This window comes from Nicotiana sylvestris, chromosome 6 (genome assembly GCF_000393655.2).
Source record: "Nicotiana sylvestris chromosome 6, ASM39365v2, whole genome shotgun sequence".
In the NCBI taxonomy this organism is placed as follows: Eukaryota; Viridiplantae; Streptophyta; class Magnoliopsida; order Solanales; family Solanaceae; genus Nicotiana; species Nicotiana sylvestris.
In genome coordinates this window covers 36,085,455-36,097,816 of record NC_091062.1, presented here as the reverse complement: position 1 = coordinate 36,097,816, position 12,362 = coordinate 36,085,455, and the positions used below count along the sequence as shown (strand labels likewise).

The following is a 12,362-nucleotide window of genomic DNA, read 5'->3' as shown; positions in this document are numbered from 1 at the left end:
CAAACGGAAAGGAGATTTCTGTTCTTCATCTTCATCTTCATCTTCATCTGTTCTTCCATATATTTTCCACCATTGATAGCCATTAAAAAGCTTGAAAGCTTTGAATTCAAATTTGGGTTTTCAAAAATCATTATTTGTTTGGATTGGGTGTTGTTGTAAATAATTCGGAATATGTTTAGGAGTTTATATCTCAATTTTGAGGGGTTTTGGTGAAGATTAGACTTGGTTTTGACTGAATTTTAGATTGAAACTCGAAGAAGAAGAAGAAGAAGAAGAAGAAGAAGAAGAAGACGTATTTCCAGAAATTGTAGATAAATTATAGTTAAATTGTAGAATTGTAGATATATTGTAGATAAATTGTAGATGAATTGTAGATTGGGAAGACTAAAACTTCTACAAATCTTCTACAATTATGTCGAAAATGCCAATTATGCTACAATTGAAATGAGAATTTGGATATTAAAATTCAATGTATCTATTTTGTAGATATCTTGTAGATAAATTGTAGATTATTTGTATTCTGATTGTAGATGCATTATTTTCTGTTTTCACAAATCCAAAACGACTAAAGCTTCTACAAAATCTTCTGCAAAAAACAGTCTACAATTTATCTACAATTTTTCTAATTTGACTACAATTTGACTACAAAATATCTACAAATTCTGGAAATATGTCTTCTTCTTCTTCTTCTTCTTCGAGTTTCAATCGACTGTGTTAACCAGTAACCTTCAACCACTGCCCAAAAAAAAAAGAGGTCAAAGAATTTCGAACTCTCTGCCATTATTATTTCCAGTGGGAATTCAAGCGGTTCGATCAAAGAATTTAAAATTTTCTTGTGAATCTGAAAATATGATATTCTTCGACGGTGGTGGGCAGTTGGGGATGATCAATGAGAGGAAGCATAGGAGCATCGTGAGTTGTGTGTGTGTTGTGAACAGTTGAGATGAAAGGAAAGAGAAAGTGGGAAGATACAGTCCTATAATTATGCCTAATATAAATGAACCCTTAATTATATCCCTAATTTGAATTATGGTATAGAAATGGTAATTTGGTATGCTTAAATGTAATAAACACAAACCTTAAACATTGAGGGTAATAAGGTTTGATATATGGTATAGGTAGGTAAAAAAATTCAAGCGGTTCGATCAAAGAATTTAAAATTTTCTTGTGAATCTGAAAATATGATATTCTTCGACGGTGGTGGGCAGTTGGGGATGATCAACGAGAGGAAGCATAGGAGCATCGTGAGTTGTGTGTGTGTTGTGAACAGTTGAGATGAAAGGAAAAGAGAAAGTGGGAAGATACAGTCCTATAATTATGCCTAATATAAATGAACCCTTAATTATATCCCTAATTTGAATTATGGTATAGAAATGGTAATTTGGTATGCTTAAATGTAATAAACACAAACCTTAAACATTGAGGGTAATAAGGTTTGATATATGGTATAGGTAGGAGGGCCTAAGATACAATTGCTCCCAACTGCCTACCAAACTAGGTGACTTAAAATGAAAATTAATTTGGTAGGGGAATGAGAACCTGTAGCTATTAAACGCAAAATCTGTCCCCAACATTAAACGACAAAAGAAAGAAAGGAATAAAATTAAAAAATTAATACCGAAACCAAGTTTGAATTGTTTCGTAACAAACTGTTTCTCTACGATGGAAAAAATAATAACAGAGGAAGGAGGAGAAGGTAGGAGGGAGAAAGAGTAGGTAGAAATTCATATAGTCTGCTTATGCATATTGTTGTTTTGTAGGGTAACATAGCATAAATAGAGAGAGAAAGGGAGGGAAAGAGAGACTACAACTTTACTTTGCTACCTACAACAGACACTTGAATAGAACATAAAACCAGGAAAAAAAAGAAAAACAAAATGATGCAATCTACCAAAAAGCTGCTATAAGCATTAGATATTGTACTGGCTTTAGCGAAGACCATCAGAACAACCACCATCTCCTTCGTCCATGCTTTTTCTGCACCAATTTAACAATGAGCTTTAACAATGAGTTAATAAAGCTAAAATATGCTTAGACACCGTCTACTTTTCGTTGGAAATGTAGCAAAGGGAACAGATAGTGAGGATCCAACAGAGACCACATAGCAGACAGTTGATGTCAGAAAGTAACGACCACAAATTTTCAATGTTTCGTGACATGGTCCAATTCAAATATTTGCATTCATGTGTAGCAAAAGGTGAAGTGCTGGTGTATACTGATTTACGTAATTTCAAAACGATCTGCAAACGCATTACTTCCAGTGTCTAAAGAAATCTGAATCTGAAGTAAGCGTTTGGCAATCTGTTTTAGTGGGATAGTGTTAACACACTTTACCATCACTCCTATCAAGTCAACTTATTTTATTTTTTTAAATGCATCATGCATTTTAGGTATTTTTTTACTAGATACCCAAGAAAACAAAAGTACCTTTTGATCCTGATTTCTTTCAGACTCCATAACGATAGGCTGAGGAAGTACAGTATTGTCAATATTCTGAATGTATGGACGGACCTTCTCCTCCAACATTTTGTTAAGCTGAGATATGAACAAATGAGAGAACATATCAGCAACTAATATCAGTAACATAGATGTTTATAGTTGTACGAAGATACAGGAAAAATATATCAAACAATTGTAGGTTCGATCAAATTGCAGAGACCAGCTACGCACACAAAAAACATGTATCCAGCATTGCCGGTCATCTGCATTCCAGAAATATGACTTCAAAGGACTGCATTTCCTAGAATGCTCTTAAAATTGTTTTCATGAATTTCAAGAATTTACAGATTACAGAATATAGCTCTGAAGGAAATAACCAAGAACTTTCAGCTAGACAATCATTTAGTTAAGGTGCAACTTTATGATATGCTGTAATATTCGGCCCTACAAGTTGTGTTTCATAAACTTAATTCATATACTTTTAGAAGAGTATGCTATGAGACTTCTCTAGGATTTAGTAAAAAATAAATTTAATAGAAGAATATCCCACCAAGGAAAGGAGTTTTTATTGAGGCAAAAGAAATATTGACTATCACGCAAATGCTTAACCAGTTCAAACTTGAAGGGACATGCTAGCCACCATAAGAATGCAAATTTGTACTTCAGTACAGCCACTATGTAAAATGATGGACCATGCATACTTCACAAAGTTCGCAAAGACCAAAGAAGCCACAGGAAGTGGGACAACAAAGCAGAGGGACATAATCATATACATCTAATATGGAACTTTGAAGTTATTTTACGAAGCTAGGGCCATACATCTAAATCGAACTTACAAATTATTTTACAAAACTGGGGCCATACATCCAAAAAAGGTTTTCCCTTCTATGACAGAACAACAATGCCAAAAGCTATCCATCATAGCAGCTTTTTTTGAAATGGTCAGTATTGCTTTCCATATTAGCAGTTATACCAGTAAAATTGTTGGGAAAATTAAAGTGTTTTATGGGAAAAGGCCAAATTTGTCTAGAGTGAAAAAAGAATGAGAAACCTCCATGTTCAACCTATTTGCCTTTATACCTCAAGAAAGGACAATACATGCAAATTGCTGTATTGGTATGTCACAGTAACCATGCTCAAGCATAAAGTTCAACAAAACTCTAAGATGGCCAACCTTTTCTTCTCTCCACTTTGCTTCCCACTGAGCATCCAGCATCTTTTCGGCAATTTCTCTTTGGGCATTCAGAAGAACTGTCATCTCATATAGTTTTTTTGGATCTTTGAGGTCCTCTTCACTCCAAGAAGATGCGTCTAGTGGAAGGTTCAACTCCTGCCAATGTTTGTATCACTCCATATGAATAAGGAAAATAATAACAATAGAAGAACAAGAGAATTTTCCCATAAATCAATTACACGCTAGCCTTCTGAACTAATTACTTAAACTTTTGCTATAGAGGAATTTAAAAGCAGACATAGGATAGTAGATAGAAGCATAGCTTTCTCTAATCTCTATCTTTTAGTTGCAACCTATAAAATGATTTTATAGCAAAAACAAATCCTCTATTGTACAACAGTGATTTATTAAATAATCCAAGATAAACTTCTAACATCCTTCCAAAATTTTACTTCATCATTTAGATAGGTTGCTGGTTAGCCAAAAAGGGTGATGAACCATCCAGAAATTAGCAGGCATTTAAACAAAAACCAGAAATAGTAAAAACAAATTAGTGAGGATAACACACACCCCCCACTTTTGAGGACGCGGCGGGGGCTCAAGCTTCATGACTTCTGCCTCCAGAGCTTTCTTGGCCTTGAAGTAAGGAATGTTCTTCACAATAACAGGATCTTCCCTAGCTCGGCTGGGATCAATAGAGATCAAGGCCTGTAAAGATAAGATAGTCAAGAAAATTGATCTGACCATTATCAAGACATATTTAACACAAGAAAAATGCCATACATCTTGCAAATACTCCCATCCAGGTTTTTTCTTGGCCACCACATCTCGAAGTTGATCATATCGCATAGATTCCTGGAATGCAATAAGACTACATGAGCCATCAACGAAATCTTGGCTCCTTGTCAATATGCTAATTCCGCAAGATACAACAAATTTTTGAACTTCATTAATAATCATAGACAAAAACTATTAAGTCATCTTCTTCAATGAGTTTAAGAGTCCATATAGCTTTTCACTGGATTCTGTCACAGCTCAATTGCTCATAAAATTCAATGGTGAGACTCCTCCATAGCAAAAAGAACCTTAGTAATCCACATTGAAGAGAATTAGGTTAATTCAATCCTTAAAGAAAGGAAGAAGAAGAGAAGAACAACAAAGAAGTCAACAAAAACATGTGATAACTTAAGACTGAGTGGTGGATGTTTGTAAATAGAGATGAATGGAGAAAACGGATTCCTGTATCTCAACCCAGCAATGGGATAAGGCTGACTAGTGACTTCAGTTGAAAGTCTACTACGGTTAATCTTTGGTGAGAATTTTGTAAAAAAATAATCATTTGAATAATCTTTGGTGAGAATTTTGTAAAAAAATAATCATTTGAATAGAATGACATAGATGAGTAAAGAACATGATATTTCTTGCTGATACATCATTCTCCAATTCTTAAAGGAGTACGCTTAGATGAACATGTTTCCGCACAAAGAAAAAGAATACCAAGCATGCTTGGGAATGAAAAAACTCAAATTACAGCGTCTACCACAGGCCATGGAATAGCTACATGCAGAAGTCCTAAATTTACAATCTATTAGATAATGAACTCTTGATGTTTAAGTAGATTCCAAAACTTATTTGCGCATTAAAAAGATAAACAAAGAGAAATTGTATGATTTGCACTGGGAGACTTTGAGAAGATTCCAGAGATTGCTTTCAAGCTTATTGTAGAGTCCAGAACTATCCTGTGTATACTTTAGTGGACAAACTTCAATCTACCAATATAGTAAATTGTGCTTGATGCTTTTGCAAGTAATATAAGAAAGTGAGTTCTACGAGTTCTGTGTTATCCTTTCCAATTTTGCAGATATGATTTTCTTTTGAACATTGGGGATATAGTTACAGTGCATAGGGAGCAAGACTAGAGAAGAATGTAATCTTGACTGTTGTATAGGCTTCCTTTTCCTTTCCTGTTTCAAACTGATCAATAATAGCGCTCAAAATTTACAGGCATTTAAGCATTTATCATGGCTCTGCAGAAAAGCTCAACATCTGACAGAGCAATTACAAATCGTAAGGGAAAAGCGAAGAAAACACTCTTGGACAACCATAAGATAAAGTAAACCTTATATTGCCACCAAATCTTCTGCTTGACATCATCATCATATTCAAATCCACCCACTATCTGAGGCAAGGTAATCAACCAAAATGCAGCAATGCTGGGGTCCTTCATACTATCAACAATATGCTGCAACAGTAAATAAGGGGTAAAATGTTACTTTTTTAAAAAAATATCTGAGAAGTGCCACATATCTACAATAGAGCAAGACACTTTGGTAAATAGGATGATCATTTCACTAGAGGAAGAAGAAACTGATTTCCTTTACACCCCACAGAATAGAGGGATTTTCTCTATAAAAAATAGGAAGGCAATCATTCTTCTTTATTTTCCCCTCCTTTCTGCACCTCCTAACTAAAGCATAAGATTCTTTAAAATGTTATTTTCACGCAGTGATGTATGAGATCAAACAAGAAGCTTCATATCAAAGAAAGTTAGATGCAAGAGGAAACCCCCATATTATGGTAATCAGTAACTCATTGCAAGAACATGGAAATAGGGGTGACAAAGCACTAGCCTCATAAGGATAATCCATCTTTCTCATGATATTATAAGCTTTCCAAGGAGGCTCCATAATCTGTAGCATTCAAAGATAACACAGATATTAGAATGACTATAAATAAAGCAAAACTGAAAGCAATGATAAAAACAGGTTTTCCCTAGTGTTGAAATTCATGCCATTAAGAACCCCATTGGGGAAAAAGCGGGACAATATCTCGCTCTCATTTTATTTTCCATTCTTTTTTTTATCAAGTTTTATTTTCCAATATTTCTATTTTTCCTTGGTCCAGAGTACAGAAAACTATTCCCAGTTCACTAGATTCATAAGATTTCCCCATGGATGCATTTTTGTGACTCATGCTGAGTCCTTGTCTGCCTTACAGATAGCTTATGTACTCCATTTCAGTGGTATTAACCAATATAGCGGAACAGATTTATGCCAGAGAAATCTTCTAAATAAACATCTATCAACTGTGAAGAAATCAACCACAGATGCCATTATCTTGTTCATATATTTTTATTTTATTTTAGAGGCACACAAATGGACGAGCAAAACAAGTGGAATTTTGTCAAGACAAAACACTCTCCCACTTATGGAAGCAGGCCTCATGGCTGGTTGCAGGTTTTGTCTCTAATTCTTATCACAAATAGAAAAAGGATATGAAAGGGTAGGGATGTCAATGGGGCGGTGCGGGTGCGGGGCGGTGCGGGTTTAGACACATGCGGGGAGGTGTGGGTTTTAACATATGCGGTTGCGGGGCGGGTCAAAATAAAAACATTTAAAAGTTATGCGGGTGCGGTGCGGGTTTAAAAAGGGTATGTGGGTTTAAGTACAGCTATATATTTACTGATATTTGTTCTGCTCTTTTTGCAAGTGACCCTTCAACTTTTTTACTCTTGCATTCTATAGTCCCTTTTGTTGTTTGTCTTACGGCAGTTGTGTTTTTACATGAAATTGCGCCTTCGTCCCCAATAGCTGTTTTTGGTGAAATATTTTGGTGTTATTAATGTTGTTGCTGTTTTTATAGCGGTTTATTTGTTAGCTTTTGACATTTCAGGGCCTTATGGTATTGTTTTTTTGCAAATATTTGTTGTTATTCTTCTAATCCTATTAGCATCGTCTATTTTCATTCCTCTGTATATAATGGTCAAGAATTTTATCTGTTCGAATTTGGAAATTTAGTATTTCTAACGAAAATATCTATTAATTGATCTTCACAAAGATTTTTTGTATTTCTAACGAAAGCTTGAATAGGGTAAATTAACATATATACTTTTAACAAATATAAAAAGTTAAAAAACAAAGAGGTATTATGATATCAAAGATTTTTGTTAAGTAACTTTTATTGCATATGTGCAAGATTTAATTCTCTTAAGTATCTTATCTTCTTCTTTCCATAACTGAAGTTTTCCGTAATCTTTAGAATTAATAAAAAGCACAAGTACATATAGTAAAGGTGTAAAAAAAATTCCAGCCAAAAGATTAAAAAAAATAATTAAAACTAACAAAATGAAAAAAAAAATCACTTATGCAGGGCGGGTGAACGCGGGTGCAACTGCTATGCGGGGCGGGGCAGGGCGGGTTGAAATTTTGCGGGTTAAGAGAAAACCCGCCCCACACCCGCACCGCTTGCCATCCCTATAAAAGGGTCAAATGACCAGAAAACAGAAGAACAGGGAAATTGCATATGAGAAAGCAAACACAATAAAATCACTGGACTTGAGTTCCAAGTTGGTCTAACACTTCACAAAGTGTTTCTATGAAAGGAATGGATGAGGAAAGTGCACTTAAGAAATCTTGAGAAGTAAAAATCACTGCCGTAGAATTCCAGAAATGCACCCACTATAAAAGCATGATGTAAATTCTCAATTGTTTTTAAGAAGTGGAGAAGAAAAAGGAGCATAGAACAGGGCAAAGTCGAATAGAACTCACATCATCTGCAGATATCCTGATTTGCAGCTTGTCTTTGCAATCCGGGCACTTCATCACCCCCTGCAGAATAAGTAGTATTATCAGCAACACCAATTGCTTAAGTTTCAAAAAGAACATTTTTCACTTAAGACCAGGCAGAGGTGAATATGAAAGATCACTGTGAAGCATAGGCATAAATGAAAACAGTGTATCCAAGAACGAAATACAATTCTTAACTAAAAACATACTAGATGAAATAGGAGCATAATGCATCCTATAATTTGCACTCTCTTTAACCAGGTAACTGAATAATAGGATAAGCTCCCAGCCAACTCAAGTGTGCTTAAGTTTCATCCAGCATATTTGAGGTGATATTAAAGCTCAAATCAGGTTACTGATAAATGTGTAGCTCTAGGCAATCTTAAAATTCTCTCCTAAGCTAGGGCTTAAGGTTCTTGAGCAGGATTCAAACCTATTTACCTAATATTGTACTTAGGCACTTAAAGTCATCTTGGAAGTCCATACACCTAACTAACATACATTAACTTTTACCTAGTAAAGGCATGGCAAAATACAGTTAAAATCAAACGAAAATACATTTACACGTCCACATAACATAACTCACGTGAGCTAAGCCGCTATCCGGTCAGGCTTGGCTTTACTTATTCAATAAGCCCTATTTTTAAAATTGGGTTGCTGTCGTGAATAAACCCTATTCTATTACCCTACATTTAGGATACTTTCTCAAGCCAAAAACTTGCTGGCATGACTCACTCAGTTCATTTGCAGCAATTAAGAAGCTTGCTATTTTATGAGAGCTCGAGAAGTTACAGTTCTCACCGATCCATCACAATTTGGACATTCTTTAGATGGCAGCGGCAAGTGAAGGTCAACCGTGGAAGGAAGATGCACCAACTCAGCTCTGTTATCAGCTATGGCATCTGCAATGGATTCTGCTGTTGCCTTCTCTCCCCTGCAGAGTAGTTTGGAACCTTTAGATAGACATAAGTACTCAGTGCGTTTGACACTTTCTTCCTGTATTTCCAGGTAGAGGGTGGAATTGCACAACTAAGATGATAAATAACCACTTAAAACAAGAAGGCAGAGTTCAGTACACAACATAACAATGGTGATGCAGCTAGCTACCAACTGCAAGTAACTAGCTGCGTCATTGCCAAATCCAAGATAACAAAAGCTGAAGACTAGAATTATCAAAAAAAAAGTCACATAGGACAGTGGCAGGGGAAAATAAGGGGAAGATAGCAGATTGGCGTATCTTCTATGCAGTTTAGAATATGATAAAGGCCATTGCAATAATATTCAAAAAATTAGATTAACTATATTATTTGAACAGGAATTTTTTTTAACAGAAAAAGTAAAATCCGTCAATGATAACCTACCTTTTCAATGTATAGTTTTTCACTTGATAATGCACCTTGCCTGACCCTTTGCACATTGTGCATCGCAATGCCTGCCATCCGTTACATGTCCGACAGTCCCTGCAATTAATGAACCAAGCATCTTCTTTTAACTACACATACCATCACCTTCTATAACAAGACATGCCAAACGATTTTACATTTGACAAGCATCTCGGCTGCCCATCAGTAGGGAAAAATAAGATGCTCTCTGGCTTTTCGCTTGATTCGTGATTACAACATCAGCTTTTGCATAAAGACATAGAGACCACTAATGAGCAAAGAGAACAAATGTTTTATATCTATCAAACTCTTAGTCCAGTGGAAATTAAAACCAATGTTGTCAAAGGCGAAAAGCTCTAAAAAGCGCTCCAGGTCTAATGGGGTTTTAAGCGCAAAGCGCAATTAAAGTGTGAACTTGATTTAAAAAAATATGCAATGAAGGATAAATATAAAAATATATATGTAATTCAACAAAAAAAGTAACAAATTCATTCATAATGTTCCCTTAACAACTAATACACTTCTTTGCTGATTATATTTATTGTTTAGTACCAGTTAATTCAAGATAGAAATCATTGGAAATGATGCTCACACCTTAGTGCCCTGCCTACACTAAAGTGCAGCTTAAGCGAGGCGAAGCGCCTTCTCTGAGCTTCAGGGCTTAAGCGCGCCCTAAATGAGCCTTTGACAGCACTTTTAAAACATGGATTCACTTACCAAGACTGAAAAAATCTGAGCATCCAGAACAAAACCTTAAGACAATGGATGGAGTGGTCCAAGAGTATAAACCCTTTCATGACCTCTACAGACAACACCTTTTGACATGGCCCATTAATTAACTTCATTATTTCACATAAAAAAAAACATACTTCACATTCAGAAATATAATATCTAACAAAAAGTAGCATGAGCTGAGACTATGAGGAGGGCACCTCTGGCAGAGCACCTTCTTTCCTAGCTCCATCGCAATATCATAAGTACCCACAGTAGCCACCACCTGCAATAAATCAACCAAATATCTCTGTGAGCAAAAAACTTATCCAACTAACACTTTCAGCCCAAAAATCCTATTAATTGCGGTCCATGGCGTCTCTGTGATATATTAACATACACTTGAAGACCCAGTTCAGAAAAAGATCAAAATCACACTTTCCCATTCACGGGCATCTCTGAATATGCTAACAATTCAAACTTTCCGATTCATGGCTTCTCAGTGACATATAAACAAACATTTAACGACCCAATTCAGAAAAAAATTGCTGACAACTAGACTTTCACATTAACGGCCTCTCAGTGACATATAAACAAACAGTTAATGACCCAATTCAGAAAAAAATGCTGACAATTATAGTTCCCTATTGTGGCCTCTCAGTGACATACGAACATAAATTTGAGAACACAGTTCAGGGAATTCTAACAATTTAAACTTTCCAATTCATGGTCTCAGTGGCATTTTAACAAACATACGACCCAATTATAAAAAAAATGCTTACAAAGATGGCAGAATAAGAGAGCTTAGAGATGAACTCGGGTACACCGAAACCCCTAGGGGCGGAGCCAGCAATGTCATAAGCAAGAGTGAAAGGGGAGAGAACGAGTTTTATAGGGAATTCGAAGATGTCGATGAGTTGCTGTCCATAGCGGTTAGTGAAGTGCTTGTACTGAAGGTCTGTGAATTGTTTCAAATTCTTCAGTAGCTTATCAGTCCCTCGCGACATTGTGAACGAGAAGTAGAGAGGGGGATAGCCGTATTTTGTCTTGCTTTATCTGCTCCTTTTTTTTTCTTTTTTCTTTTCTTCTCTTTTGCAGGGAGGGTGTTTTTTTTTTTTTTTGGGTTTAGAGACGCTTAATGTATATAAGTTGTGTATAAGTTGTGGTAATCTGGTGTCCTAAGGGATAAGAATGGAGTGGATATACTGGTAGATAGCCATCTTAGGGAGTCCGTGGTAGAGGTCAGGCGGGTGAATGATAGGCTAATGACTATTAAGTTGGTGGTGGGTGAGGGTACTTTGAATGTCGTTAGCGCGTACGCACCACAAGCAGGCTTGGATGAGGATATTAAAAGGCAATTTTGGGAGGGGTTGGATGAGATTGTTCGTAGTATACTGCCTTCTGAGAGGTTATTCATAGGAGGAGATTTCAATGGTCATATTGGGTTATCTGCAGGTGGGTACACTGAGGTGCATGGCGGATTTGGTTTCGGAGAGCGGAACGGAGGAGGCATTGCGCTGTTGGACTTTGCCAAGGCTTTCGATCTAGTCATTGCAAACTCGAGTTTTATGAAGCGGGATGAACATTTGGTTACTTACCAAAGTTCGGTGGCGAAGACTAAGATTGACTATCTCCTCCTCAGGAGATGCGACAGAAGGTTGTGCGAGGACTGCAAGGTTATCCCAGGTGAGACCCTCTCAACGAAGCATAGGCTTTTGGTGATGGACATTTGTATTAGGATAAGGAGGAAGAAGAGGTCAGTACGAGGACGCCCCAGGATTAGGTGGGGCGCCTTAACTAAGGATAAAGCTAAAGATTTGGAAGGAAGGTTATCGGCAATGGGAGCTTGGAGAAGTAGTGGGGACGCAAGCACAATGTGGTCGATGACGGCGGACTGTATAAGAAAGGCGGCGAGAGAGGTGTTAGGGATATCTACGGGCCACTATGGTGGACACAAAGGAGATTGGTGGTGGAATGCAGTTGTCCAAGGTAAGGTGGAAGCAAAGAAGGTGTCTTACCTAAGGTTAGTAGGGAGCACTGATGAGGAGGAGAAGAGAGAGAACAGTCAAAGGTATAAGGTAGCTAGGAAGG

General features: G+C 36.6%; 1 protein-coding gene across 1 annotated transcript; it reads right to left on the bottom strand.

Moving 5' to 3' along the window:
• Nucleotides 1-1,598: 1,598 nt before the first annotated feature.
• LOC104241650 (uncharacterized) lies at nt 1,599-11,362 on the bottom strand. The gene is made up of 12 exons (XM_009796595.2): nt 11,054-11,362; nt 10,493-10,557; nt 9,540-9,638; nt 8,980-9,112; nt 8,161-8,220; nt 6,244-6,303; nt 5,733-5,855; nt 4,397-4,468; nt 4,184-4,321; nt 3,614-3,769; nt 2,428-2,535; nt 1,599-1,977 (listed from the first exon to the last, which is right to left on the bottom strand). Exons 1-12 carry the CDS (start codon nt 11,276-11,278, stop codon nt 1,942-1,944), a joined length of 1,275 nt encoding a protein of 424 aa, XP_009794897.1. The 5' UTR covers nt 11,279-11,362; the 3' UTR covers nt 1,599-1,941.
• Nucleotides 11,363-12,362: the final 1,000 nt, after the last annotated feature.

Excerpts from the sequence above, each read along its gene's own strand:
- LOC104241650 (XM_009796595.2), bottom strand. The coding sequence starts at position 11,278 with ATGTCGCGAGGGACTGATAAGCTACTGAAGAATTTGAAACAATTCACA. Across the intron at positions 9,639-10,492 it reads AAGAAGGTGCTCTGCCAGAG|GGACTGTCGGACATGTAACG; the intron begins GTGCCCTCCTCA and ends CATTAATTGCAG. Across the intron at positions 2,536-3,613 it reads CAAAGTGGAGAGAAGAAAAG|CTTAACAAAATGTTGGAGGA; the intron begins GTTGGCCATCTT and ends TTCATATCTCAG.